General features: G+C 54.2%; 9 protein-coding genes across 9 annotated transcripts; 4 read left to right on the forward strand and 5 right to left on the reverse strand.

The window, feature by feature from the left end:
* The first annotated feature begins 97 nt into the window (after positions 1 to 97).
* BDY24DRAFT_381272 (uncharacterized protein) lies at positions 98 to 1,839 on the forward strand. Its single transcript, XM_076639305.1, has 5 exons — positions 98 to 355; positions 435 to 554; positions 648 to 1,302; positions 1,392 to 1,445; positions 1,559 to 1,839. Exons 1-5 carry the CDS (start codon positions 184 to 186, stop codon positions 1,671 to 1,673), a joined length of 1,116 nt encoding a protein of 371 aa, XP_076499341.1. The 5' UTR covers positions 98 to 183; the 3' UTR covers positions 1,674 to 1,839.
* Positions 1,840 to 2,956: 1,117 nt separating this feature from the next.
* BDY24DRAFT_381276 (uncharacterized protein) lies at positions 2,957 to 3,620 on the forward strand. Its single transcript, XM_076639306.1, has one exon. The coding sequence runs from the start codon at positions 3,016 to 3,018 to the stop codon at positions 3,586 to 3,588; it is 573 nt and encodes a 190-aa protein (XP_076499342.1). The 5' UTR covers positions 2,957 to 3,015; the 3' UTR covers positions 3,589 to 3,620.
* Positions 3,621 to 3,715: 95 nt separating this feature from the next.
* BDY24DRAFT_381278 (C2H2-type zinc finger protein) lies at positions 3,716 to 5,323 on the forward strand (the record flags this gene model as incomplete). The annotated part of the gene is made up of 6 exons (XM_076639307.1): positions 3,716 to 4,461; positions 4,538 to 4,669; positions 4,758 to 4,828; positions 4,919 to 4,999; positions 5,114 to 5,257; positions 5,288 to 5,323. Coding segments are annotated over exons 1-5 (1,122 nt in total), but the record flags the coding sequence as incomplete, so codon positions are not given.
* A 262-nt stretch (positions 5,324 to 5,585) lies between these two features.
* Positions 5,586 to 7,408, reverse strand: BDY24DRAFT_381280 (zinc finger MYND domain-containing protein). The gene is made up of 9 exons (XM_076639308.1): positions 7,113 to 7,408; positions 6,925 to 7,028; positions 6,826 to 6,843; positions 6,666 to 6,762; positions 6,530 to 6,587; positions 6,097 to 6,446; positions 6,001 to 6,028; positions 5,820 to 5,899; positions 5,586 to 5,719 (listed from the first exon to the last, which is right to left on the reverse strand). The coding sequence occupies exons 1-8, from the start codon at positions 7,281 to 7,283 to the stop codon at positions 5,841 to 5,843; spliced, it is 885 nt and encodes a 294-aa protein (XP_076499344.1). The 5' UTR covers positions 7,284 to 7,408; the 3' UTR covers positions 5,586 to 5,719; positions 5,820 to 5,840.
* A 258-nt stretch (positions 7,409 to 7,666) lies between these two features.
* On the reverse strand, positions 7,667 to 11,154 carry BDY24DRAFT_381283 (uncharacterized protein). The gene is made up of 11 exons (XM_076639309.1): positions 10,835 to 11,154; positions 10,650 to 10,713; positions 10,479 to 10,579; positions 10,304 to 10,382; positions 9,888 to 10,210; positions 9,638 to 9,810; positions 9,432 to 9,557; positions 9,257 to 9,334; positions 9,087 to 9,173; positions 8,953 to 9,020; positions 7,667 to 8,863 (listed from the first exon to the last, which is right to left on the reverse strand). Exons 1-11 carry the CDS (start codon positions 11,071 to 11,073, stop codon positions 8,021 to 8,023), a joined length of 2,181 nt encoding a protein of 726 aa, XP_076499345.1. The 5' UTR covers positions 11,074 to 11,154; the 3' UTR covers positions 7,667 to 8,020.
* A 95-nt stretch (positions 11,155 to 11,249) lies between these two features.
* Positions 11,250 to 15,690, reverse strand: BDY24DRAFT_381285 (M28 family metallopeptidase). The gene is made up of 18 exons (XM_076639310.1): positions 15,408 to 15,690; positions 15,115 to 15,319; positions 14,797 to 14,889; positions 14,550 to 14,661; positions 14,200 to 14,472; positions 14,086 to 14,112; positions 13,970 to 14,018; positions 13,881 to 13,896; positions 13,724 to 13,809; positions 13,310 to 13,632; positions 13,080 to 13,245; positions 12,887 to 13,000; positions 12,601 to 12,796; positions 12,420 to 12,523; positions 12,285 to 12,362; positions 12,098 to 12,188; positions 11,588 to 12,000; positions 11,250 to 11,422 (listed from the first exon to the last, which is right to left on the reverse strand). Exons 1-18 carry the CDS (start codon positions 15,661 to 15,663, stop codon positions 11,298 to 11,300), a joined length of 2,727 nt encoding a protein of 908 aa, XP_076499346.1. The 5' UTR covers positions 15,664 to 15,690; the 3' UTR covers positions 11,250 to 11,297.
* Positions 15,691 to 15,867: 177 nt separating this feature from the next.
* VPS20 (ESCRT-III subunit protein VPS20) lies at positions 15,868 to 16,886 on the reverse strand (the record flags this gene model as incomplete). Its single annotated transcript, XM_076637276.1, has 6 exons — positions 15,868 to 16,005; positions 16,101 to 16,205; positions 16,334 to 16,486; positions 16,556 to 16,645; positions 16,717 to 16,779; positions 16,845 to 16,886. Coding segments are annotated over 6 exons (591 nt in total), but the record flags the coding sequence as incomplete, so codon positions are not given.
* An 833-nt stretch (positions 16,887 to 17,719) lies between these two features.
* BDY24DRAFT_381288 (zinc finger MYND domain-containing protein) lies at positions 17,720 to 19,662 on the forward strand. Its single transcript, XM_076639311.1, has 8 exons — positions 17,720 to 17,940; positions 18,025 to 18,128; positions 18,197 to 18,214; positions 18,278 to 18,377; positions 18,464 to 18,521; positions 18,596 to 18,945; positions 19,015 to 19,042; positions 19,129 to 19,662. The coding sequence occupies exons 1-8, from the start codon at positions 17,743 to 17,745 to the stop codon at positions 19,185 to 19,187; spliced, it is 915 nt and encodes a 304-aa protein (XP_076499348.1). The 5' UTR covers positions 17,720 to 17,742; the 3' UTR covers positions 19,188 to 19,662.
* A 449-nt stretch (positions 19,663 to 20,111) lies between these two features.
* On the reverse strand, positions 20,112 to 22,637 carry THP3 (Thp3p). The gene is made up of 12 exons (XM_076636821.1): positions 22,504 to 22,637; positions 22,353 to 22,425; positions 22,164 to 22,231; positions 21,986 to 22,096; positions 21,844 to 21,906; positions 21,556 to 21,751; positions 21,366 to 21,443; positions 21,155 to 21,289; positions 21,010 to 21,078; positions 20,792 to 20,921; positions 20,485 to 20,692; positions 20,112 to 20,405 (listed from the first exon to the last, which is right to left on the reverse strand). Exons 1-12 carry the CDS (start codon positions 22,533 to 22,535, stop codon positions 20,174 to 20,176), a joined length of 1,395 nt encoding a protein of 464 aa, XP_076499349.1. The 5' UTR covers positions 22,536 to 22,637; the 3' UTR covers positions 20,112 to 20,173.
* Positions 22,638 to 22,856: the final 219 nt, after the last annotated feature.

Raw genomic sequence — 22,856 nt, forward strand, 5'->3', positions numbered from 1 at the left:
AAAAATAGTGATCAACCAACACAGGATGACGAGGGCAAGCGAGACACCGCTGCCAACGGACGCCGGAGAGCTCGATTCCTCCTTCCCTCTCTTGTCCCTCCCAACCCCGACCCTCCTCCTTGGTCGCATCCATCCCCATCCACCCTACCCCTCGACTCTCTGCCTCTTCCTCTCCTCTCCTCCATGTCCCTCTACCACAACCATCTCGTCTCGGATCGCTCCAACTCCAAAGGGAAGGGAAGCAAAAGAGGAGAGAAGGCGGAGCTGGATCGTCTCCTTGACCCTTCCTACTCGAACCCTTCCTCTCTCGCTCGAGGCTCGACGGATCTGGGCTCAACCTACATCGACGCTCAAGGTGAGTCTCACTTCTTCCATCTTTTTCGTTGTGTAAAGGGAAGGGAAGAGCTGACCAGCTTGTTTGGGGAATGCTCAAGGGAATGAGCACGATTCCCGCTACTCCGCCTACGATGGTCTCGCTGCTCTCAACGGAAGGAGATTCAAGGGAAGGGCGATTGATAGGGATAGCTCGACGGATAGCGACGATGGTCAACTCGGTGAGTCTTTCTTTCTCTTCGGAGGAGATTGAGGGAGAGAGAGATCTGACCTCCTCATCCATCCATCCCTTTCCCTCCTCTCTCCTTCAAAAGACACCCTCCCCTCCATGATTGGAGCCTCCATGGCTCGTTCAACAACTGCTCGCTCCTCCGCCTCCCATCGTAATCGAAACCGACCCGCTTCAGAGATGACCATGAACCCAGGCATCATCGACGGCGTCGACTACACCCCTGGAGCTTCTCGACGAGCTCAAGCCCGAGAACGAGCAGAGCTTGAATCCTCCGACGCTGGAACCGGTACTTCCTCCTCCCGCTACCCAGCAACGACCACCCGAACCTCCAAATCTCGTCGCTCAACTCTACTCTCCCAAACCACCACCTACACCGACTACCCTACCTCGGAAGCAGCGTCCGAGAACGCTTCCTACCTCGAACCTCCTCCTCCTTCTCGCTACTCCAAGTCCGCCTACATCAAGAACCAACCCCGAGGAGGTCCCTCCTACCCGTCCCCACCTTCCTCGGTCGTCTCGTCAGTTACTCCTCAGATCTATCCGGAGACGCCAGCTCAGGCTCATCAGAGGAGGAGCAAGGAGCTCGCAAGGCCGTTGACTTCGACGAAGCATCAACCGATCTTCCCTCCTCCTCCTCCGTCGTCGGCGTACGGGTCGGAGAAGGTGGGGAACTCGACGGGACTGTTGGAGAGGGGAGGGTACGTGCCTACGAAGTGGAAGGAGGAGAAGAAGGGGAGGTGAGTCTCGAGATCGTTCTTTCATTCAATAACTTCGAGAGCGAGCGAGCTGACTCTTCTTTCGTTCACTCGTCCCTTTCCCTATTCAGACGAGGAGCAGTAGAAGAAGCTTACAGACCTCCAGATCACGAAGAAGAGTGGACGTGAGTTTTTTTGCTCCTTTCCTTTCTCTCGCTTGTTCGTAGGAGTCTGTCACGACGCACGAACGCCCAAGCTGATCTCCCCTTTCTTTCCGCCTTGGTTCTCACCGTTCTAGACCCGGATGCGCCGACAACCTGAAACGATCGTGGGGGGAGATCAAGCTCGCTACGAGGTTTGGAGTGTTCCGAGCCAAGAAGAAGCTTGAGAGGAGTGTCGGGCACGGGGTGTGAGGTTGAGTCGAAGTCGAGTTCGATCTTTCTCCTCGCTTTTTCTTTTCGGTATGTAGTGTCTGCTGTTCTTGTTTATCGCGCCGTTGTAGTTCTTGCTTGTCTCCTTCTTGTGTAATTCTCTTATGTTCTGCTCTTGCTCGTTGGATCTTGATGACTCTCTCGCGTCTTGCCTTGGAAGAACGATCGCCCGCAAGAGGAAAGGGCCTTCAATTTTGCACCTCTGCGATATCAGAGCCGCCTTTGATCCCCCTCTGCTATAATACACGAGTAGATCCAAAATGAGCTCGCAAGTGTAGATTTCAACCTCTCGGATCTCGGGGGAAGACGAAGCACGAAAGGAGGACTGCTCAGTCGTCTTTCCTCGTTTCGATTTGCCTCCTTCCCTCAACGCCCATCCCGAGTCCGTTTCTTGAAAGCTGGAGAGTCCGTCCAGTGAGTTCTTTCCCTCGTACTGAAAAGGAACAACAGCGAGCTCGGCGTCTGGCAGCAGGAGAGAGAGACTAACCACCAGCCCTCTCCTTCATTTGTGCGAACCTCACCAGTCCTCCCCTCCTTCCCTCCTCCTCCCTCCTTTGCTTCCCTCCTCTTCCCTCAAAGGATGCACACGATCCAAGTCATCTGCTGCGATCTTCCTCACGGAGAATCCTCTGGAACGTCGTCGTCCTCCTCGTCCTCCTCCGCCGCCTCGTCGTCGTCGGTCGCTCCTGCTCAAGTGTGCGCGACGTCCGAGTGTCCAGAAGAAGAAGGAGTCGTGGATTGCTGCTTCGACTTCGTCCAACCGTGCGACTCGCCGGATTGCGAAGGCGATACCATCTGCGACGACTTGCAGTGCGTCATCTCACAGACGGTCCCGCCGTGTGCTGGCTGCGGGGAGGCGAGGTTGGAGATGAGAGGAGGAGGAGGAGGAGTGAAGAGGGAAGAAGGAGAGGAGGAGGTGCACGTTCTATCCGAAGGAGCAGGAGCGGAAGGACAGGTCTTGGAGTGTTCGTGTGGGTTTCAGGATAGTTGGCAGGAACCTTGTGGATATGGAGAGTTCGATCAGTTTGTGAGTAGTCCTTGTATCCTTGTAATCGGGACTGAAGGAGGCGAGGGAGGAAGTGAATCGAGTCGAGCTCACCCAACGAACCTTCCCTTTTGGTTTCTCTTTCTTCTTCCGTCGCTGTTGAAGCTCGACTGCTGTCACCCATCCTATACGCCCTTCCCTCAGATCCCAATCGACCTGATGAGCAACCAGGATCCGAGTGGGTCGTCGACGACGTTTGGGAGTCCTTCGATAAAGAGCGAGGCTTCGTCGAGTGAACGAGTCGTGAGTCCTTTCCTTTTTCCCTCTTTCTCACTCGAGATGCTGACCCAGTCGTCCGTTGCGGCTTTCTCGAGCAGCCCGAATTCTCTACCAACCCTTTCGCTCAGCAACAGCAACCTCCTCCCTCCCCGGCGGACGACCTTTACTCCAACTTCTCCATCCTCCTCGACGCCGCCCTTTCCTCCACCGAACCTCCAGTCTCCCAGACTTTCACTCAACAGCAGCAGCAACAGCAGCCTCAAGGTGCCTTCCTTCAGCAGCAGCAGCAGCAGCAGCAGCAGTCGTTCAACCAGCAGTCGCCTTTCAACAACGGCGCATTCCTCTCCTCTCCGACCCAGCAGTTCCAACAGGACTCGTCCTCTTCCTCCTCCCCCTTTCAACTCCCCAACTCCATCAACGATCCCTTCCCTCTCAACTGCGAATGGTCAAACTGCAACCAGTCCTTCCCCTCCCTCGATCAGCTCGTCGAACACTTCAAATCCACGTCGTCTCACCTTCCGATCTCGGATCCAACCGCGTCGGCGTCGTCGTTCTCCTTCAACGGATCCTCGGAACTCGCTCCTCCTCCTCCTCCACAGCAGCAGCAGCACCAACAGGTCGACTCGTCGATGAACGCTCTGACGTGTCAGTGGGGATCGGATCCTCATCTCCTTACGGTCGCTGCCAACATGGTCATGGAGGAGAACGCCGCTGGACAAGGAGCAGGAGGAGGAGCGAAGGAGATGAGTCCGTCGGAGATCCTCCTTCAGCATCTGCTTCGAGATCATCTCGCTGGACAGCTCCCTATGACGTCGCCGAACCAGCAGCAGCAGCAGCAGCAGGGAGGCTTCGTGGGAGGAGGGGAGAACTCGGAGTTGTTCTCGAACGGATCGCCTGGAGGAGGAGGATTCGTCGGACCTTCTTTGTCGGAGAGCTGCGATCCTCGACACCACATCTTCGAAGGAGACGCCAACGATCACTTCTCGACCTTCGGTCTCCACGCTTGCGAGTTCGCCGACTCCCTCTTCAGCGGATCCTCTTCCTCGGACATCGCCTCCTCGGACGCGTCGAGCTATCAACCTCACGACCACTCCCACTCCTCCCACTCCCACTCGCACCCTCACTCCCACGCTCACACTCATTCTCACCCTCATCACCACCCCTACGCTACCCCTCACACCCACGTCCACCCTCCTCACTCCCACAATCATCTTCACTCGCACCATCCTCAGCACCACCACATCCATCCTCACCCTCATCACTTCGCCCACCCTCACTCTCCTCACACTCACCCTGCCAAAATCATCACTCCCTCTCGTCGCTCCAACTCGGTCACCTCCCTCCTGGGGCAGATTCACAGCTGTGGCTACCCCAACTGCGACGCCGTGTTCGACGATACGACGGCGTTGACGGAGCACATCAACAAGCTTCACGTTGGGAGTGGGAAGGACTCGTACGCTTGTGGTTGGGAAGGGTGCGAGAGAGGGCTCAATGGACCGATCTTTAGTGAGTCCTAGCTCGTTTGACTTCGCTTCGAACTCGAGAATGCTAACCTCGTCTCTTTCTCGTTCGAATCAACCAGAATCGAAACAGAAGATCATGAGGCACATCCAAGCTCACACAGGTCACAAACCTTTCATCTGTCCGACGTGTTCCCAGAGCTTCTCGGAGGCGGCGACGCTCGCTCAGCATCAGAGGAGACATACGAACGAGAGTGAGTCTGCGTTTCTCGTCCCTCTTCCTTTCCTCCCCTTGCCTCGAACTGACCACCCCATCCCCTCTCCCGTGCTTCCTTCTCTCAGAACCTTTCGTCTGTGATCATCCTGGATGCGAGAAGGCTTTTACTCTCGTTGCTTCGTTGACGATTCACAAGGTTCGTCTCGTTTCGTTTCGTCTCTCCGTTCTTCCTCTTCGACTCCCCTCGCTGACGCTGCTTTGTCTCCTTCGATCCTCGTTGCTTCAGCGAACTCACGACGGAATCAAACCTTTCGCCTGCCCTCACTGCGATCGAGCCTTCGTCGAAGCCAGCAACCTCACCAAGCATGTTCGTTCGACGCGTCTCCCGCCCTTCCTTTCTCCTTCTTTCCCTTTCCCTAACTGACTCCCACTCTTCTCACCCACCCTCCCCTACCCACCCTCCCTTCCTTTCCAACTACAGATCCGAACTCACACAGGCGACAAACCTTTCCCCTGCCTCAAATGCGACAAGCGCTTCGCTCGACCCGACCAGCTCTCTCGCCATCAGTCCGTTCACACGAGGAGGGAAGCCATCGCTGCTAACGGAGGAGTCGCACCGGTCGGGGTGGGGAACAGCAACACGAGTCATTCGAAGGAGGGGAAGGTGGTGAAGGGGTCGAGTTCGGGTGGGGAGGCGATGGTTTTTGGTTGAGTTGGATTCAGTTTGGGGTTGGGGAAGGAGGGAGGGAGTTGGGTGGTGGGGATATATAGTTTACATGTCTTTTACTAGATTGTTTTTGAATGCTACTGAACTTCGATGCGTTCGGAGAAGAGGGAGAAAGGGAAGAGAAAGTCGAGAGGCTTCGAGTGAGAGAGAGCGCAGGAGTTTTCGCTCTCGTCGTTCCCGAGCCTGACAGAAGACTGGGTGAACGTCTCTTTCAGGAGGAAGTGTATCTTTCCTAGAAATGATGTGATACCCAAAGCCCTACTCGAAACCCTAGGCCAACGACGTGACAAAGGACGAAGAAACGAGACGCGTCGGGGCTAGGTCCTCCTTGAGCTCGAGAGGGCGGTTTGGGAGGGAAAACTAGAATCACGAGATCAGAAACAGATGACGGAGTCGTCAAGGGAATTTTGGGAAGGTTCGATTCGAGAACGGAATAAAGAAAACGCGTCCGGGAACTTACCGAATGACGAGAATCTCGACTCTACCACGTAGGCTTGAAGCAGAGTTGCTTGTGCTCCATCCAGTCGTCCTTTTGGTGTTCTGTTCGAGAAGTAAAGAACGGAAGCAAAGGATCGTCAGCGAGGGGGAGAGAAGGAAAAAAAACTATCGAAGGTGAGAAAGAAGAGGGACGAAAGACCTACTCCTCGAGCAGTAGCGGACCGATTCACACTGATGTAAAGATAGAAGCCGATCAGCATTCTCACCGAGTTGCTCAGGTGGCGATGAAGCTAACTGACCTTGCTGCAGCCCAGAACTTCCTCTCTCTCTGCGACGCATCCTCCATGTCGTGTCCTAGCGCAGTGGATGTAAGGAAGCGCCGTGGTTCCGAACTTGTCAACACCAGCGAGAAGATCTCCCAAAGACTGCTGATTGGTGGCCCAGGTAAATATCCTTTTGGAGCATTCGGTAGCCATGAGAAACCACTCTTGGTCGACCGTCCTCAAAGTCGGACTCAACCAGGAGTGGAGTTTGCCGAGTTTACTGATCAGATCCTTCTTGATAGAAGGACCTAGCAGAACGGTAGCTTCGGTTGGAGTGGGAGGGGAGGTGTCGGGGGTAGGGTAGGCGACATGAAGGCAGATCTCGTCTGCAGGGAGAGGAAGAAGAGCGACGCGAAGGGTGAGCTCGCAACGTACGTTCGAGAGAGGAAGATCGACTGGAGCAACTTACAGCAGATCAAAGACCAACAGTAGAAGGCTTGGATCTTCCGTCTGGAGCCAGCAGAGTCCTGCGTAGTCGTTCAGACGAAAAAGGATGAGCTGGGAAGGATGGGAGAGGTGAGATCGAGGAGGGAAGGACGACCGACCGGAGAGAGCTCGAACGCGGACGTTGGGAACGAGAGGAGATACTTTTCGGTGTATCTCTTGAAGAGGAACTTGGAATCGGGACAGGTGCGAAGATAGCTGTCAAGAGAAGAAGATTTCAGCCTCGTCTGGTCGTTTCTCTTCGAGCAAAGCGTCACCTACATGGCGAACGGAGGAAACCTGAAAACGAGAGTAGAGGGGAGCCAGGAGTGAAGTTAGAATCGGAAAGCTACGGGAGGATATGTAGACGGGTAAGCCTACCTGATCAACATCTGTAAGACAAACCAGAAGACCGGTTCTACTCGAGCGGGAGCACTCAGACAAGCTTCGACAAAACGAGGCAAGAAGAGGCAACCGAACTCGTTCTTTTCGTTTACAAAAGATTAGTGAGGGGTCAGCACGACGCACGAGAGAGACCTCTAGATCGTCAGGAAATAAATAGAGCTCACCAGGACTGCCTGTGACTTCAGATCGTCCTTGCGGAAGGCCTTTAATATCAATCGCATGGCTTCATCGAAGTCGTCGTTTGGATCCAGAAAGCGAGCTTTGTAGAGTTCCTTCTCGTCCTCGATCCCAAAGGAAGCGGCGAACTCAAAAGAAGTGGGAAGAGGGATAGACATAATGAGAGGTCTGAGCGGGGATGGCTTGGGGGAGAAGAGAAGAACAGGCGTCGAGGGAGGGAGGGTCGAAGGTGAAGGGAAGGGAGGGAAAGTGGAGCTCAGAGTTTGGTTTCGAGACCGTCTCCTTGCCGACCGTTGAGACCTCCTCTTTTCCCCTTCAGAGGCGGTGCTTCACCCCAAGATTCTGTTCAGAAAGCAAGAGATGGGACTTCGCTGGAAAAAGGGAAGAAAAGGCGTCATAGCTCGTCCCGAACTGAAGACTGAGACCGTCGTCTTCCTTTCATTTGTCCTTTGCTCTCCTTCTCCTTCGCCGCTCTCTATCAGTGAGGGACCAGTATTTTTGAAGAATCGACGATCTCGATGATGAGGTAGGAGAAGGACGCGAAGGGACGGGTCGTAAGATCATGTAGCTCAAAAGAGAAGAAGAGAAAGAGAGAGGGAAGTGCTAGAGTAAAGACGGGAGAGGTGAAGAAATAGGCTACGTGAGGGAAAAGGAAGACATAAAGTTGAAACGACTCGGTGTGGGAGACGCGCGAGAGAGAGGGATAGAGAAGAAACTAAGCAAAGAGAAAGAAACGAGAACGACGTGAAGCGAAACGAGACGAGTGAGCAAAACGACAAGGAGAGAGCGATGAAAGAGAAGTAGAAGTGTTTTGAGAACTAAGCAAAGTGACGGGAAAGAGAGAAAGAGAGAGATAAGGTGAAGTAGGGACGGGAATCGAGAGGGAAAGACGAAATCAAGAGCTGGCCATCAACACGTCCTCCTCGTGCCTTCCGAACGCTCTCTGCTCCCCCTGAACGTCTCCTCTCTGCTCCATCGCCACCTCAGGTCCACCTGCGAGAGTCATGTCCTTGAAGAAGGAAGGAGAGACGTCTCCGACGAGAGTTCGTTCCTCCTCGGACCCTGAGCCGTCATCGACGACAACAGCCACCTCTGCAGCAGCGCCGCTTCCTTCGGCCTCCATCGAAGCGGTGGGTTGATCGTTCTGAGAGGAGGATGCGATGGCTTCGACTCCTGCGGCGATGGGAGGGTCGCTGGAGGGTGAAGGAGTATTGGCGACGACGGAAGGGTTGGAGGGACCTGCCTCGGCTGCGACGAGATCCGGATCCATCTCCTCGACGGCGGCGACGACGACGTCCTGTTCGAGTCCTTCGGTGTGAGAGGAGGTTTGAGTGACGGAGGTGGGAGCGGAAGGAAGGGCCTGGTCGAGAGAGTTGAGGACGACTTCGGCCTCGACCTGAACGACGTCGTTGTTCGACGCGACGTCTTCGGAGCCTCCAGCCTCTGCGACCGACGAGGGTGAGATGACTCGGTCGTTGTCCTCGAGAATTATGGAAGAGCCGTTCTCGTCCGTCTGCACGCCGATTGAAACCATCCTGAGGTTTCCTTCCTCCTCGTCGTCCTCGTCCGAGCTCGAATCGTCGTCCATCTCGCAATTGACGTTGTCCTGGAACCCAGCCATAACGACGTCTTCGTCTCCTTCCGCTCCTGGTGCTGGAGAGGACGAGTGAGGAGCCGGACGAGGAGATGCTGGGAGAGGGTCGTCGTTCTGTTCGACAGCCGACGCCTGATCTTCCGGCTGGAAAAAAATGAAGCAGCAGAGAGATGGTCAGTCGTGGTCTCTCTCACTCGCGTCGACCGACGGAGGCTGAACAAAAAGCGACTCACAAGAGCCGAGCAGACGTGATTGAACTTCCTCGAATGAATAGCATTCCCCTGTCGGTAGCAGAGCCGGCCTTTGAAGGAAAAGACGAAGGAGGTAAGCGCAGGAAGAAAGAAAAGGAGGAGTGATTTTGACTCGCCATTTTTGCAGTCCGGCTTTCGCTGCGTCGCCTTATCAAGCTGGTTCAAGACGAGAGGTCTTCGTCTCGCCCACCACTCGTACATCCCTAGATAGAGGTAAGGAAGGATAAGTTCGAGTTCGGCGAGCAAGAGGCGGAAGCGACGCGAAAGAAAGGAAGACGAGACGAACCGCAAGCGAAGAGGTCGTCGGAGCAAGGAAGGCACATCCTGTCGATGGTTCGAGTATCCGTGAGGTTCGAGTGGAGCCCTGATTGAAGAGATAGGGGAGGATAGAAGAGAAGAGGAGGCAGCAAACGAAGGAGGTTCAGCTTGTGCGAGTCGGGATCTGCAGGCTTTCAACTCACCTTCGTCGACACGTCGGAAGATACCTCTCACTCCTCCCTTCTCTTTCCCTTCTTCCGAGAGAACCCATTCGACGATCTCCCCGTAGATGGCAGCAGGAGTGAGCTCAGGGTGGCTCGAGACGAACTCTGTGAATGTGCGAGCAAACGAGAATCGTAGAGTTAGCGACAATCGATTCCAGTTCGTTCTTGAGCGTCCATCCACGCACCTGCGAAGATTCGAAGTTCCTCGATGTTGTCCTTGAACGCGTAGCTGAGTTCGTCGACGGGAGGGTCGAAGATGCAATCTCCGAGCGTGGCCGCGCTCGATCCCCAGGTTGTTCCAGGTTTGGTCGAAGCGAAGAGGGAAGGAGTGCAGGATGATTGAGAGAGACCACAGTATCTGAGAAGATCGGGAAAGAAAAGTTGCGCGGTCAGCCAGAGAAAGGAGGAGGTTGAGGAACGGACGCGTCGACTCACCCTGCCTCACACACAGCGCAAAAGTTCGTCGTAGGAGCTTCGGCAGCGGCGAGTTGGGAGCAGGACGAGCACGAGAGGTGACCTTCTGGGCAAGGACCGTCGAGAGGGTAGGCGAGGAGTGAGTCGGCGGGTGGAACCCTTGAACGAAACGGAAACCAAAGGAGAGAGTCGTCAGTCGAAACGTCGAGGAAGATCAAGGACGAGGCGATTGCGAACGGGATAGGGCAGGTGTAGCCTAGACCATTTCCGAGATCGCAGTATCTGCAAGATCGGTAGACTTCCGAAGGTCGAGGGATCGAAGGAGGAGGTGGTGGGTTCCCGAACTGAAGGAAAGAGAGGAGGGTGAGCTTGGACGAAACGGCGTCTCATCTTCATTCACCTCCTCCAGGAGATACAGAAGCGAGAGAAAAGCTTACCTTGAGCGATTCTCCGACAGCCCACTCATCATCAGCTTGATCTCTTTCTCCTTGAGCTCTCTGCTTCTCGGGAGCGTGACTATAGAGGGAAAGGGAAGAAGGAGGCTCGATCAGCTCACTCGTCTCGGTCTCCTCCTCCCTTATCGATGAGACGCCACTTGATCTTGGAACTCACACGATGAGAAGGTCGCAGAGACTTCCAAGGGTACGAGAGTGGGTAGCAGAGGTAGCGGGTCCTCTGCAGGAAGGGCACATGTGAGGCTTGGGGCTTGAGTTCTGGAGAGGAGAGGAAGGAAAGGGAGATGAGCTTGTGCCGTCGTCGGAAGGTGAGGGCGACTGGGCTCACTCGGAGGTAGAGAGCGAGGCAAGAGCCACAGAAGGGATGACCACAAGGAGAGACAGTGACAGGACTGAAGAGAGAACGAGGAAGGAACAAGGTCAGATATCGAGAGGAACAAGAAACGAGGGAGGGAAAGGTGGAGTGGGGAGAGTGGAGAGGGAGGAGGGAGGGCAGGCCGAGAGACTGCTCACCCGTAGAGAACAGCAGCACAGAGAGGACACCAGAGCTCATCCTCCAACCCTGCTACGAGCTGATCCATCTTGCTAGGACCTGCTTCTTGCTCGACGACGACGGAAGGAGGAGAAGGAGCCTCTTCGACTTCGGTCCTTGCCACCTTCGAGGGAGACCCTCCTCCCTCCTCTTCTCCCTCGAGCTCCTCGTGAGATCTCTTGAGGTTGATTTCTGGTTCAGGTTCGACGAGAATATCCATCGTTGGGGTTGGTAGGCTGAGGCGAGGGGAGAGGAAGAAGAAGAGGAAGAGGTTCCGGGTGGGGTGAGAGTTAGGAGGAAGGTAAGGAGGAGGCAACGAAGGCAGGGAGGGCAGAGCTGCGTTCAGTTCCTCTTTCCCGAGGGAGTAACCTTTCGCCTGACATTTTTCTCTTCGAAAACGCGCAAACTACATATATCTGAACTACCGAAATAATTCTAGATTAATCAAACGCTAAGCCTCTCCGCCATCGCCTCCAGCAGCAATACGACGTTCTCCGAAGCGATCTGAGCGGCCTTGACGTCTCCGTCCAAGGTGAGAGCCTCAGTGACTTCAGGGAAGGTGGTAGTACCTGAGGATGCAAAAATTACGAGCAGAAGAAGACGAGAGGTCAGCGAAATGACGTGCGGAGGAAGCAGGTAGGACAGGCGCTGGAGTCACGACGCGCTTCCTCTCGTTCTCCCTGACGCTGCCCAAATTTGATCTAGAACGAAGTTCAAAGAAGGGAGGCACTAACCATATCCGAGCCATCGGCCTGGAGCAACTATCTTGTGCTTGTACCACTCTCGCCCAGGGAGACCTTCAGGATCGAGGAAACCGGCTTCGAATCCAGCCAACTTCCCGTTGACGACCTTGATCTCGGCGAGGACCTCCTTGATCTTCTTGAGCTTGTGAGGTGAGGGGAAAGGGAATCTGGCAGTATGGGGTCGACCGATGACGGTGTCGAACGCCCTTCGAGCATGTCGTCCGAGAGATTTGAGGCCGTGCTTGTTGCACTTCGACGACGTGAGATCCCTGAGTTTCTCGATGAGTTTGGCCTTCTTGACGTCGAGAGCAGCGGTAGCCTTTTGGACCTTGGCGATGGCTGAAGAGAGAGTGTCGAGATCGAGATCGTTATCGAAGTTGAGGGAGCTGTGGATGTGGGCGACCCTGGTTAACGGAAGGAAGAAGGACGGAAGTCAGCGATGAGGGGGACGACGACAAGACGAGACGAAACGCAACGAAGAATGGAACGGAAGATACTCACTTGTCTCGGTAGTCGGAGAGCTCGGAAGCGTACTGGGTGATGTTGAGAGGAATGACGAGAGAATCGGACATTCGAAGAAGGACGAGACCGACTGACGAAAAGAAAAGGACGCGCGCGTCGAGGGTCAGGCTCTCTTGTCTCGACTTCTCGGCCGTCAACGTCGAGAGATGGGCGCATAAAAACGTACGAATCTTCGCAGCAGTAACATGTCTATGGAATCCAGCATCTCCGAACTGTTCCATCCAGTACTGCGAATCATAGATAGCTGCAGAAGAGGGAGATCAGATCACGTTCGAGTCGAAGAGAATCAGACCGTGCTCACAATGGTAGTGGTAGACAGGATCCTGAGGTCCGTTTGAAAATCCAGGGCCGTCGATTGAGGCGACTCCGAGATGTTGAAGGAAGGGAGTGAAGTCGGATCCAGATCTGTTCAAAGAAAGGACGAGCGACGCGAGTCAGAAATCGAAGGGATCGAGAAACTTCTCAAGGGAAAGAAGACGTACCCAAGCGAAGGGATACCCGTTCCACTGCTGAACAGAGCTTCGAAGTCGTCCTCGATCTGAGCGATTCCAAACTCCTGGTGGCTCTTCCAGTCTCCTCCATCAAGTCGAGCCGACCAAGCAGATCGTCCTTCCTCCGTTGGGTGGAGAATCTCCTCGGAGGTGGACTTCATGAGAAGAGCGAGAGAGGGACTGGCAGCTACGGTGAGGAAAGGATGGAAGAGCATGGAGGGATGAGCTTTCGTTCGAAACAAGGAGAGTCTCTTCGAGCACGCGTCGAAAGACTTACATGCTCCGAAAGTGCTTCCCGCTCCCGTTGAATCGAGGTTGAAGTACGTAACGACGTTCTCGGGAATCCAGTCGGCGAAGTCCTCGGCGAACTCGGTGGATCCGATGAGTCCATCTGAGCGGACGAGGAGAGGAGAGGGAGAGAGAGAGGTCAGCCGTCGTCGGTTGGAGGGAGATGAAGGAACGAAGCTCACATTCCTCGGCGTCCCAAGAGGCGATGAGAATAGTCCTCAGAGGCTTCCATCCCTTCTTGAGGAGTGCTCCGAGTCCCTTGTAGACCTCGTGAGTTACAGCAGTTCCTGACGACGGGTCGGAAGCGCCTAGGATCCACGCGTCGCGATGATTCCCGATCGCAACGACCTGAGGCATGAACAGGAAAGTCAGAGGATGAATTTGTTCTGAAAGATAATTAATAGAAACTCACCTCGTCAGATAGATATCCAGGGATGATCGCCATCGTGTTCCAAATAGGAATGACTCGAGTATCGACTTGATTCACGAGACGAACGAGCTGCTTCGAGGGACCAGTGTAGTAGTCGATCTTGTGAGTGAGTCCTCCCTCCCAAGAGGAACCGAGCTTGGAGGCTTTGATTCCGTTTCCTTCGAGGAGACGGAGGAGAGGAAGAGCGTCTTCGTAGGAGATCGGAAGCGATGGGATCTTGGGGAAATTTCCTCCTTCGACTCGAGTGGCATTCTTGTAGGCGGGGACTCCGGGAGTGGTAGGATCTCCTGGGTAGCTTGAGAGGTCTAGTACAAAGCATCGGGCGCGGGCGAAGGAAGAAGAAGCGCGTGAGTTGAAAGTGGGAAGGAGAGAACGCGTCGAAGTCGGGGTACTCACACTGAACGGAGCCTCGTTGAACACTCGAGGGGTTCCTAGCAGGTCCGTCAGGGTAAGGAAGGTATCCGGCAAGCTCGGTGATGGGTCTAAAAAAGATGAAGTGAGAGGAATGGGTCAGTAAATGGCGGGAAAGGACGCGTTCATCCCTTGGACTAACCCGTCGTCTCCAGGGTCTGAAAGTGGGAGAGTGAGCAGAGGAGTCAGCGAACGAGTGTGTTGGTAGTTGAAGAAGGGTTTGGGACTCACCAGAGTATATGAGAGTTCCGATAGCTCCGTTGTCCTCCGAAGCTTTCACCTAAACGGACCAAACGAGTCGGAAGTTCAGTTTCGATTGCGAACGAAAGAAGAGGACTTCAACGAACCTTGAGTCCTCGGAAGACACCTCCGTACTGTAGAGTGCGAAACAGCAAACGAGTGGGAGGTCAGCTGGATCATTCTTTAGGATGAGGGGGAGGGAAAAAAAAACCTGAGCGAACTTTGCAAAGCGTGATTTTGCCCTTGACTGAGACTCCCTTCGAGGCAAGCAAGTCGAAATCGTTCTTCCTACAGTATCCAACGTAGACGACCTCGGCGGTGACATTTCCGGACGTAGAAAGACCATGGAAAGGAGGGACGTCGTCTCGGAAGATCGAAAACTCGTCGTCTTCAACGATATCCTCCCTGAGCTTGGCTTGGAACTGGACGGTCGTCGAGTTGGGGAGGAAGATGGAGACTTCTCGAGAAACAGGGTTGTTCATGACAGGGTAGTACTAGAGGGAGGGAAAGAGAAGGCATCTGTCAGTTTGAGAGAGACGTCGCCAGCGAGACGAAAAGGAGAGCAACGAACCGTGTCAACCCAAACCTTGGGCTCAGAGTGCTTCCCTCGAACCATGTTCTGGGAGTCAGGACTTCCAGCGTCGAAGACGTTCTCGTAGGGTCCAGTCGTGGGGATCCCGAAGCTGTAGAAGACAAAAAACGACGCGTCAACGGTCTGGCTCGGAAGGACGTCCTTCGAGCTTCGTCCCTCCTCCTCGAGAAATAATCTCCTCCCCCCTCTCAGGAAGCGAAGAGTCAAGTAGAAGGGGTTAACTCACAAGGACTCGAGCTCCTGCTTGACTCGCAACGCGGTGAGCTGATCATTTCCTGTTCCGGCTCTATGTTCGACACCGGTATAGCTCCTCGAGGCTCTGGTGAAGGAAAACGGAATTTTAGGAGAGATGAAGAAGTTAGCGAGTGTCCCTGAGACCGGAAACAAAGATGATCATGTTGCAGGGACGAATGAAGAATGAGGGAGCGACCGTCCCTCTCGCTCGTCCAGCCGGCGACGCTGAAGAGAGGTTTCCCACCTTCCCGATCCCACTCCCTCTCAACTCAGGTCGAGGAATGTGTCAAGAAGGAAGGTGAATACTCACTGCATGCAGCTCTCCTCATCAGGAACTCCGAGGAAAATTCCCTCAGCGGTTTTCGGAGAGATAGGGAATCGAGGCTTGGGGAAGCCGTGGTCGAGTCCTTGAGCGGAGAGGGACTCGGAAGCACGAGCGATAGCTGAGTGAGGAGAGATCAGGGGTGGGTCGAGGGTGTAGGCGGGTTCGAGAGCGAATCCATCATCGACGAGGGCTGAAGGAAAAGGACAAAACGAGAGGCGGAGGTGAGCGAAGGGCTGAAGGACGCAAAAGAGGCCAGCATGGGAGGAGAAAGTACGTACCATCGAGGTATCCCTGACCCTTGTTGTGCTCGATAGGAAGCGAGGGAGACACTCCGACTCCATCTCCCAAGCTGTTGACGACGCTAGCGACTCCTACTCGGAGGGCAACGAAGGAAGCGAGAGCGATGGCTATTCCCTTCCTGAGGTTCCGTCTCTGCTGCTTCTTCTCTCCTCCCGCGTTGATCTGTTGTTCAGCATCGACTTCGGCTTTGACGTCTTGATGTTGAGGGAGAGGAGTATAGACTGGCGGTGCCATCTTTGCGAACAGTGGGCAAGATGGGGGTTGGGAGGGAGGGAAGCATGGACGGCGAGCAAAACGAAAGGTGAGCTCTCGGACTTTCGGGGTAGACCGAAGACGGAGGCAGATAAAGTCGTCAAGGCATGAAATGAACTAGAGGGGGTACAAGTGAGTGAGAAAAGACTGAGATGCGAACCGAGATGGAGTGAGAACGAAAGAAAATCAAGCGAGAACCCTTTGCCTCGTCTCGGCGACGGGCTCCTCCTCCTCCTCCTCCTCGACGGGCGTGGGAGCTTCCACCGGCTCCTGCGTAGGTGCAGAAGGAAGCTCTGGAACGACGGTAGGTACTTCTGGTTCGGCCTTGAGTTCCAAAAGAGAACGAGGACGAAGTCAGCCTTGAAACGCGGAGCCTTCATCGTCGAGTCGAGGTCGTCGAGGAGAACGAGACGACTCACAGCTCTCCGAGCCTTTTCCTGCTCTGCCACCATTGCTTCGAGTTCCAGCTGAACAGCATCCTCTTCCTCGGCTGACATCTTGGACTGCAGAGTCTCGTCGATTTCCTGGTAGCGGCGAGTCGAGTCGAGGTGAGGGAGGAAGACGACGAGATCAGCACGACTCTTCCTTCTCTTCTCCATAATTCCAACTCGCACTACGAAAGACGACGCAAGAAAAGGTTTATCGCACTCACGCGTTGATAGGCTACAGCGTCCTCTGTCTCCCCCATGAGCTTCTCGACCATCTCGACCGTCATCTCCTTGTGGATCTCCTTGAGAACGGCGTTTCCTTGTTGGAGACCGAGAAGAATGGACTTCTCAACGAGAGAGAACTCTATGGAGGAGACCTGAAGAGTTAGAAGACTCGTGTCAGAGGGTGTTCTGTGTGGTCCGGGACGAGGGGAAGAGAGACGAACCAAAGACTGAAGCGTCTCGAGCTGAGCGTCAGTTCGACCCAGGACTTGCTCTTGATACTTCCGTTGACGAAGAGCTGTGAGAGCTCGAGACTGTAGATGTAGAAGACGTAGATATCAGCTTCGCACGAGCTAGACTTCCTATCAGAAAAGGAATGACTGACCTTGTTTCCAGCCGCCAGAGCCTCCTTCGCGATCTCCTTCTCTCGAGTCAGAACGTGTTCGATCTGATCAAAACCGAGAGCTGTCAGCTTGGAAGATGTTCAGAGGTGATGTAGAGGACGATGTTTACCTTCTTCTGATACTGCTTCAGCTTATCCCTCTGTAGTTTCAAGCTGGTAGAGATGGGATAGAACGAGAAGGAGGGGACGAACGAGAGGTCAGCTTCACTCGCTCCTTCTCCCTCTCCCCCTCCCTCTCCTCCAAAACGAGCCCGGAAAAAACGCACTCCAAGATAGCTCTATCCTGCGGTGTGATCTTGACTGCTGCTGTACTCTGCTGAGCTCCCATGATTTCCCAAAGGTCGATTTGGTTAGAGGTCAACTTGAACGAACACGAGGAGGACGAGGCCGTGCGAGCTTCGACCATCAAAAGTCGAATCGGTCTTTCTCAGCTTCTTGCTTCCATATTGTACTTTGACTGCTTCCGCAAGGGAGTACGTTGAAATAGAGGCTTTATTGTCTTGCGATCCTTTCACTCACAGTTTTGCTTGCTATCAGCTGTCTTAGAGGAAATTCCCTCTCTTGAAGAAACCAAACTCCTGCTCGAACGAGAGACGTCGAAGGAGGGAGGTGGATGGAGGGGGGCACATCTCTTCCAAAGCACATCTTTTTGCTATTTCCTTGATCAATGTAATGATGCTTCCGAGTAGATCTTTCTCTTGCTTGGAAGAAGAAGGAGGCGATGAGAAAAGGAGGGAGAAGAGAAGGGAGGAGAAAGTCAAGCTCACCTCGTCGTTTAACGCCAGCTTCGTCCTTGCTCTCTCAAAATCCCCACGTATACGCCACTCTGGAAGACATCCTGTTGAGCCATACGAGAGCTGTTCTCGCTCTCGAGAGAACGAGACAAATTTCCAAACGAGCTCAGCGCAGACGGCTCAACCAGGCACGAAAGGAGCTCGAGGTTGAGCTCAACCTCCTTCCCTCTTCTCCCTTCGTCCCTCCAACCACATCCCTCCTCAAGCTCTCGAAATGGTCTCCACCGTCTCTTCTCCGGCCTCTCAACTCGCCTACCCGACTGCCGTTGAACTCGCTGTAGCTTTCAGCGTCGAGGACAACGAGGACCTCTGGAGGAAACGTTTCGACAACCGGTTCGACCTCTTTGTCTCTGCTCAGGCCGTCACCGAGAGATTAGGATACGATTTTTCTCCTAGGAGGACAGCTCTCCTTGTAGGTTACTTCCTCCAGCTTTCTCGCGACCTTCCCTGCTCTCTGCTGAAACTGGCTCGCATCCCTCTCTCCCTCTAAAAACAGAGCGAGTTCGCTGCTCTTTCCCTCCCCGCTTTTGCTCGAGCTTGCCTCGAGGCTCCCATGCATGTCGAGCAGATTTTTTGGGGGGTGTTCCAATGGCTGGTCAGGTACGTGCAATGTACTTTTATCTTTTTCCTACGAGCTCCCGCTGATCTCTTCACCTCTCCACCCTCAGGGAACCCGTCTTTGCGAGGTGAGCTCGACCTCTCCTTCCCTCCTTTCGCTCTGTTCGCTCATCCTTCCTTCCTCTCGCCAGATACTTCCGTGATTGTCCCGAGTCCAAGTTCTTCTTCAAGACCTACACCGAGAAGTTCCTACCTACCATTCCTACTTTCGCTGAGATGACTGAAGACGGCGTTCGTTCCCTCCCTCCTGCTCCTTTCCTGGCGCGTCTCTCTCTCTCGCTTACCTTTCTTCTCCCTCTCCCTTGTTCTTCTTCTAGCACCTGTTTCCTCCCGAAGCTACTCTCAACAGAGTCATTGCCTGGGGATTGATATCTTGTACGTCCTCGCCTTCCTCCCAGCCACTCGCCAGCCTGACTAGCTTTGACCTCTCTGTTCTTTCCTCTCCTCAGACGAAATCTGCCTCCACGTCGCCGCTCCTCCTCCCACCGAAGCCACCCTCCTTGGTCTCTCCGCCTCAACCAAACGAGCTCTCGTTCTCAAGCTTCAGCCTCTCGTTCTAGCCGGCGAAAATGCTCTCCGAGCTCGAAGATTTCGCCCTTCAGTGCACGGCAAGCTCGACATCGCCACCTCCTCCGCTCGAAGGATGTGCCACTGGGCCATCGGAAGCAGGACGGAGAAGGGCTTCTTCGACAGTGTTAGTGAGGGAGGGACGGTGCTGCCCTTCATTCACTGCGCGTCGAAGAAGATGGGAGGGTGTGTGAGTTTGAAGGGAGGAGCTGAGTTGATGAAGTGCGGGAGGGTGAGTGCTTCGTCCACTCTACTCGAAGTGTATTTGCAGTCTAGCTCACTCTTATCGTTGGTCCCATAGTGTCACGCTGTCAGGTACTGTTCGCAAGGTTCGTTCTCTCGAGTTCTCGTCGTCCTCCTCCTCTCGTTCCCTCCATTGCTGATCCGCCCTTCCCCTTCGACTCATCCTCAACAGAGCACCAAAAAGCAGACTGGAAAGCCCACAAGAATATCTGCTTCGAACCGACCTGGTAACAGTTCAATTTCTTTTTCTCTCCCTCATCCTCGTGAGTTCGACTGTTCGATTCGACGCGTTTCCCTTTCTTCCTCTTTTTTACGGAACGAAAGCGTCTCGCTCACTCCCTTCCTATTCTCTCCATCTCCTGCCAATTCACCTTTCCGTCTCAGTACCTAGAACTCTCTCTCGCTGGCCTCGACAGTAGAACTCCCGTCCTTTCTCGTTCTCTAGTTCGGTCCCTTCGTTTCTCTGTTGCTCGATCTCATCTTTCTCTCGATCTCTAGCGTTGTAGTAGCAGTACAAACAACATTCCCATGACGTGATTCCCGACGACGATGGATGTGACGAGCGAACCTCCGAAAGACTATAAGGAGGAAGAGAGGTTTCCCGAACGAACGGCTCCCGCTCTCTCCCTCCCTTCCCTCCCTCCCCTTCCAAACCATCCTCCGACCCAACCAAACCCAAAGCCATTCCAGCGAGGTTCCTGTGAACGATGAGGAGGAGGAGGAGGGGATGGGATGAGGGCGAGGAGGAATCCGTTTGAGGGAGGTTCGTTCGAGTTGGTTCGTTTCTTGTCCGTCGGAGGAAGGGGATCGGGTTTGTCGTCGTACCTGTTTGGAAAAACAAAGCAAAGGAGAAGGAGAGACTGGGATGATAAAGAGAGAGAGAGAGGTATGATGGGGGGTGGGGGATGATGCAAATGGATGTGGGGAGGTATGGGTTTGGCGAAGGAAAGGGAGGGGGAGTCGAGACGCGTCCTTCCTTCGATTATCGATCCGAGAGGGTCCTGGAGGAGAAGACTGAGTTGTTCCTCCGAGCCGAACGAGCGAGGAGGAGATACTGGTCATCGAGTCCGAAGCGGGAGATGCGTGGGCCGTAAGGAGGAAGGGAAGGGCTTGTTGTCGAGAGGGGACGGAGAGAGAGAGAGAGGAAGGGTTGTCGAGAGAAGAGTGTGGTGTTGGTTGATCGAGAAGAACGAAGGGAGAGGAGATGTCGATAGGTTTTAGAGCTGTCCTTTGATGTCCACCTTGACGTTCTTCTGAGCGGCCTCCACCAACGCAGCTGCCGAGCTTTTGCAGTCCCAGATCCTCTCGGAGGCGGGAGGGAATCGAGGACCTCCAGCGGCAGGAGCGACCCAACGATCTGCGTTGTTGGCGGCCAAGAAGGCGACTGCTTCCTGAGCGTCCTCGAAGGCGAGTTCCGAGACGACGAACGAGATGGGAAGATTCGGGTAGCTGTGAATTTGAACGAGTGGAGGGAAGGGGTCAGCTCGAGTGTTCGAACCAACGCAGGCGAGTCGAGTCAAAGACTCACGCTTTGGACATGGTAGCAAGAGCAGCGATTCGTTCTCTCGGCACGAAGTGGTCCATCATGTAGGCACCCATATTGGGAGCGTCGTTGAAGAGCTTGAAGAAGGCGTGATAGTTGGAAGCGGCGAGAGCGGTCTGGACCTTGAGAGCATGTTGGACGCAGGCGGGTTCACGTTGCTCAGGAGTGAGATGAGCCAGCAGAAGGTTGAGTTCTGATAAGAGGAAAGAACGTTGAGGGGAGAGTCAGCCCAAAGCGCTCGAAGGATGGAAGAGAGCGTTGGTCCAGACGGAAACGGAGGACGAGAACGAACCACTCTTGTTCTTGGTGTGAAGCATGTAAAGGATACGATAGGCTAGGAACTCTTCGGGATGACCAGGAATGTTGTGCTCGTAAAGATTTCGAAGAGTTGACTGGCACTGATTGAGTTCTCCGAGATCTTTCTGCGAATCGGAGGAGAAGAGGGGAGAGGGATGGATCAGCGAACTCGTTTCGAGATCTTCGTGCAAAGGTGACCGAAAAAAGACTCACGGATTCCAACGCGATACGAGCGTGAATCTCGTAGACGGAAACGGTGAAGTAGTTCTTGATTCGTTGGACCTGGGAGGAAGAAACGAAGACAAGAATCAGCGCGTCGTTCGAAGAGACGACGAGGAAGAGGAGAACGAAAGCTCACCGTCAGATCCTGTCGAACACTCTTGAACTGGTCACAAATGTACGTGTAGTTGAGTTCCTTCCTCCATTTCTGTTTGAGAAGCTCGAGCGTTTGAATGAGGACAGGAAGAGGACGGATGGTCGCAGGATCGGGTTCCTGTTGGGGACGAACAGAGAAAGACGATCAGCGAGAGCTCCTCTCAGATGAAAGTGAGGGGAGAAGGGAGGCTCACTGATGTCAGTCGAAGATATCTCTTCTCCAGAGTCGTGCTCGTCCCAACAATCGTGTGCTTATCCCAGTCGATAACGTTCTGTGAAGGAAGGGAGAAGGGGGAGGTCAGCTCGACTCCCGTCCTCGTCAACCTCTTCCTTCCTCGCCCCAACCAAACTACTTCACCAGAAGAACAGAGACGGAATACTCACAGGATCAAACATCGGCTCCGGCTCATCCACCGCATACCCCAAGTTCCCAAACTTCTTCTTCCCTCCCCTCTTCATCGCGATCGACAAATCTCCCAACCCTTGAACCATCGGCGACACCGCTCGACCTCGAGACTCCTCGATATCGTGCTCCCTAGCGAACCGCTTCTTCCTCTTCTCGTTAGCCTCCTCCTCGAACCTGAGCGCACCAAAAGGAAACAACAGAAGGAAGCGTGAGCTCGGAAGCTGGGAGGGAAGCGAGGTCGAGGTCAAAGGAAAGCAAGAACGTACGCTGCTCGTGCACCATTGGTGATTCCGTACGTCGAGATACCCTTGTGGTTGTCCTTTTCCATCCTGAGAGGTCGAAGGGAGGGAGAGTGAAAGGTCAATTGAGTCCTCGAGGAAGGAGGGAGGAGGTGAAGGGAGGACTGACTTCTTCCTCTTTCCTGTGACTGGAGCGATCAGGTCAAAGTCGGCTTTGGGAGGGTTGTTGTTGACCTTGACAGGTTTTGAGAGCTGTTCTCGCAAACGTTGCTGCTTCAAACTAAAAGGGAGGGAGAGGACAAGGAGAGGTCAGCTCGAGCGAGCAAGGAGAAGGGAAGAGAGCTCACGAATCAAGATCCATATGCGACCAGTCTGTTGTCGTGATGGATTTGTTTCGGTAGGCTTCGAAGATGACCTGGATAGAGGATAAACCACAAATAGAGAGAGAGAGGGGGAAGGCGAAGGGGAAGCAGAGGGAGAGGGCGAGCTCATCAGCATCGGTCAAGGGACGCCAACAGAGGGACAGAAAGGCTCACTTTCTTGAGTTCAGCGTGAACCTTATCCTTGTTGGTACTGCTAGCCTCGGCGAGACATTTCTGAACCCAATCCCTACGAGAGAACGAAGGAGGAAGACGAAAGGTCAGCTCGAAGGGAAGGAACGCGAAGAAGTCAAACAGCAGAACTTACTTGAGTGGTGGTGGCCACGATCCGTTGTTCATTTTGCAAGATAGGCGAGCTGCTGACTTAGGATGTGAAGAGGTGGACGAAGATCGAATGGAGTGAAAAGGTCTGGAAAAGGAAAGGATGGGGTTGAAGGGGTGGGAGAGCTGAAGGACCTCGAACTGAACGAGCTTCTCATTTCGGTCGTTCTGCTTCTAACCCTCAAGACGCAATCAAAACACTTTCTCTTCATCTCCCTTCAAGTTCTTCAAGCTGTCTACCAAACTCATGCAAACGGTCGGGAACGTCGTTAAAGAAGAAATATCAACGCTCTCCCTCACGGCGGAGTCTTCCGTCCTCACCACCTCCTCCACTCGCTC

Source organism: Mrakia frigida (assembly GCF_051309035.1).
Source record: "Mrakia frigida strain ATCC 22029 unplaced genomic scaffold BDY24scaffold_6, whole genome shotgun sequence".
Classification (NCBI taxonomy): Eukaryota; Fungi; Basidiomycota; class Tremellomycetes; order Cystofilobasidiales; family Mrakiaceae; genus Mrakia; species Mrakia frigida.